Raw genomic sequence first — 3,213 nt, 5'->3', positions numbered from 1 at the left:
TTGGTTGAGCGGTCGGGGCGCACCGCCATCGCAGTGAGCCCCGGTCAGTGGTCATAGCGCCGCAGCGCACGTACGTGAGATAGCGGCGGTATCCTTGTAACTAGTGGTACATATCGTACATATCGTTATGTAAAATATGTATTGGATCATATTTACATAAACCTCCATTGATGCTTCCTTTCACCTTCCTTTCCTCACGTCTTTGTATCATATCATCACATTCGTACTAAACAAACAACAACCAAGTGTTTCAGGTCAGTTCTTTCACTTATCTTCCATTTCCACGTGTCATTGGCTAACTTCAAGGAATTTTCTAGCCAACGATTCAACTATGGAACTCGGCTGGAGATTGAGCATATCACTGAATCGGAGGACCCCATTACTGCCTGACGCAATCGCTTGGACCAACCCTCAGCTAGAGCTTATATACCCTGGCAAAGAGGTGAGTATCTATTCTTTTTCTTCATCCACTTCGTCTTCGTTTGTGGTGTCTTGCTATATATACTAATCTTTTTATTGATTCATTATATCATGCTGCATTTAGTTTGATCATTGTTACCTTACCCAAAAAATCCAATCACACATGTCTTTACAACCCACCACTGCTTCCCAAATCGATTTGGGATCACCTACCCCTACCGCTTCTCGTAATCTTCGTCGTCGTGAGACTTTGGCTGTCCCATCCCCCGGCTTTGTTTTTCAATCTCCAGATTCTCGCCGTGCTGTAACTCGTCCTGCCAACAACTCTCAGTCCCCTGGATCAACTCCCGATAAGATGTCATCAATACTGGAGGAGGAGTCTGATACTGATCAATCAGATGAATCTGACATTTCGGATGACTCAATCCTTGTTCAAGCTCAACCCCGATACAGCAAGTCTTCTAAGTCTAAGAAATCTGTGGTCTTGAAGAAGGTTCAATCGAGTGGTAAACGTGAGTCAAAGAATAAGGTCCAATCGAAGACTACAGTACCCGCTAAGAAGCGCAAGCACCTTCCTGTTGAGGTCAGTCAATATTTCAATTTTATTTTTATTGTTTCAACCTTTCTCTGACTCATTTAATCATTTCTTTTTCTCCTGGACTCTTAGGATGTCGAAGTACCAGAATGCATCAATTTGGTCCAAAGCTCTGATGTCGAAATTGTTTCCGTTTCTGAGACACATCGAGCACAGTGTGCTCGAGTGGGCCAACTCTTTGAGTATTATCACTCTCCAATCCATGTCAAGAAAGAGGTATGTGTTTCCTTTTTTTGTCTTGATTTTTTCAATTCTTCTCATATCCCCCATTCCACGTCAGACTGGACCAGACCCCCGTGGATTTCGATGCAAGTGGTGCAATGGTATGTTCGTACGTGGCAAGAACAGTAACTACAACCTGTACGGTCATTGTGACGGCGCAAAGGATCGACCATCTTGTCCAAAACGCCACCTGGCTATTGAAGCAGGAGCAGTCTTACCTCGCACTTGGAAGCAACAGCAAGCTGATCTTGCTCCTACTGTCACTGGTAAACTCGGCACTCTCGACAATTTTCTCTCTCGAGCAACATTCAGTCTCGATCTCCTCAACCACGTCATGGTGATTTGGATCTTACGCCACGCTCTTGCTTTTGCACGATTTGAAGATCAAATCCTCCGTGGTGCCTTTAAGCTAGCTAATCGACAAGCTACCTTGAGAACTCCTAAGTGGGCAGCGTCCATGTCTAAAGAATTGTATGCAGGTCTTAGTGCTTCAGTTATTGACGAAATCAAGGTAAGTATTTCATTTCTTTACATCATTCTCACATTCTCATTTATATAATTAACTCGCTTTCTTCCAGGATAATGGCTCTCGGTTCTGTTTGATCCACAATGTGTGGACGACAAAAGGAAGCAAGTATGCTTTCATCGGGGTCTCAGCTAATTTTGTCGACAAGCAGTGGAACTATAAGACCACTCATCTTACGCTCAAACTGGTAGCGTGGAACCATTACGGTGTACTTTTGGCTCAACCAGTGGCTCACTATCTTATCAAGCATGGCCTTCACAAGCAGATGAGTTTTTTTTGTTTATCTATTTCACCTTTATCATTTGTTATCGTTGTATTACCATACTGACATCTGTTTGCTTAAAATTTTACTTATTAGCTCAAACCACGGATTCTGGTTCAAACAACAACACGATGGCCATCGAACTTGCATCTGTCTTGTCTGGGGCAGAGGATCCGGTCAATTGGGACGCTGAAGCTAATCACATTCGTTGTTATGCCCATAAGTTAGGGCTTGTTGTTAAGGAAGGACTCAAGGCTCTCGGAATCAAGACATCCAAAGTGAAGCCGTCAAACCCAAACGACATCTCAATGCCGATTCCGATCATTCAATTTGAATCAGGTAATGGTGACGACGAGGACCATTATAGATCAGTTTCTTTTGACCATCTTTCAAGTTAGCAAGCTTTTAAACCAAATCCCAAATCCAACTTTTTTTGTCTTCTTGAATTTATATTTTCTTATCAATCTCTTTCTCGATTTTTTTCGATCGATTCTTTAATTTGATATGATGTTTGAATCAAACTCATCATTTGTGACATTTACGATTATAACGATCTATCCAGATGATTTGAACATTGGTTTAATTGGAATGCTACTTTTCCTAAGATCAATTCAGTATCAGCTCGTAATGAATCTGATTGATTACTTGCTAATCTTTTTTCTAATGATCTTGATCAAGTTTTGAGTATCTTCAAATCTACCTATCAATCAATTGATTCAATTTGTCCATTAGAAATCATTGAAGTAGGTTGAATCGGTTGACCAACTAAAGCACCTTGGCATAAACAAGACAAAAGGTATTCAATGGTTTAAAACTAGTAGCTAAGAAAAATAATTTAATCGTTGATGGATCAATTGATTTGGAATCTGGATTAAGACTTGAATGTACAAACTCGAGTAAACAAATCAAAACAGCTTCAGGTTTTGTTCCAAAAGGTGTAGATGTAAGTTGCTGGACACAATTGGCCAATCAGAACCAGTAGATTGAGTATGGGCCTTGAAGTCTTGACAAATCGATCAAAGAACAAACAATGATGGCAGTTGGGACTCCCTGCGCTCTATGGTTTGCTATGGGACCTGGGTCACCATGGCGCTAAGCGCTTGTGGGCGCTGTGGCACCGCATAGCACTGCGGAATTGCGCTATAGAGTGCGGATGCAAAAACCGCTATCTTTATGGGGGGCAGGGCC

The 3,213-nt window shown here is 41.9% G+C and overlaps 1 protein-coding gene across 1 annotated transcript; it reads left to right on the top strand.

The window, feature by feature from the left end:
- Nucleotides 1-583: 583 nt before the first annotated feature.
- MELLADRAFT_67851 (uncharacterized protein) lies at nt 584-1,051 on the top strand (the record flags this gene model as incomplete). Its single annotated transcript, XM_007416350.1, has 1 exon — nt 584-1,051. One exon carries the CDS (start codon nt 584-586, stop codon nt 1,049-1,051), a length of 468 nt encoding a protein of 155 aa, XP_007416412.1.
- Between the last annotated feature and the right edge of the window lie 2,162 nt (nt 1,052-3,213).

Source organism: Melampsora larici-populina, assembly GCF_000204055.1.
Source record: "Melampsora larici-populina 98AG31 unplaced genomic scaffold MELLAscaffold_59, whole genome shotgun sequence".
Classification (NCBI taxonomy): Eukaryota; Fungi; Basidiomycota; class Pucciniomycetes; order Pucciniales; family Melampsoraceae; genus Melampsora; species Melampsora laricis-populina.
Note: the sequence above shows the minus strand (reverse complement) of the source record. Positions and strands in the feature narration are given on the sequence as shown.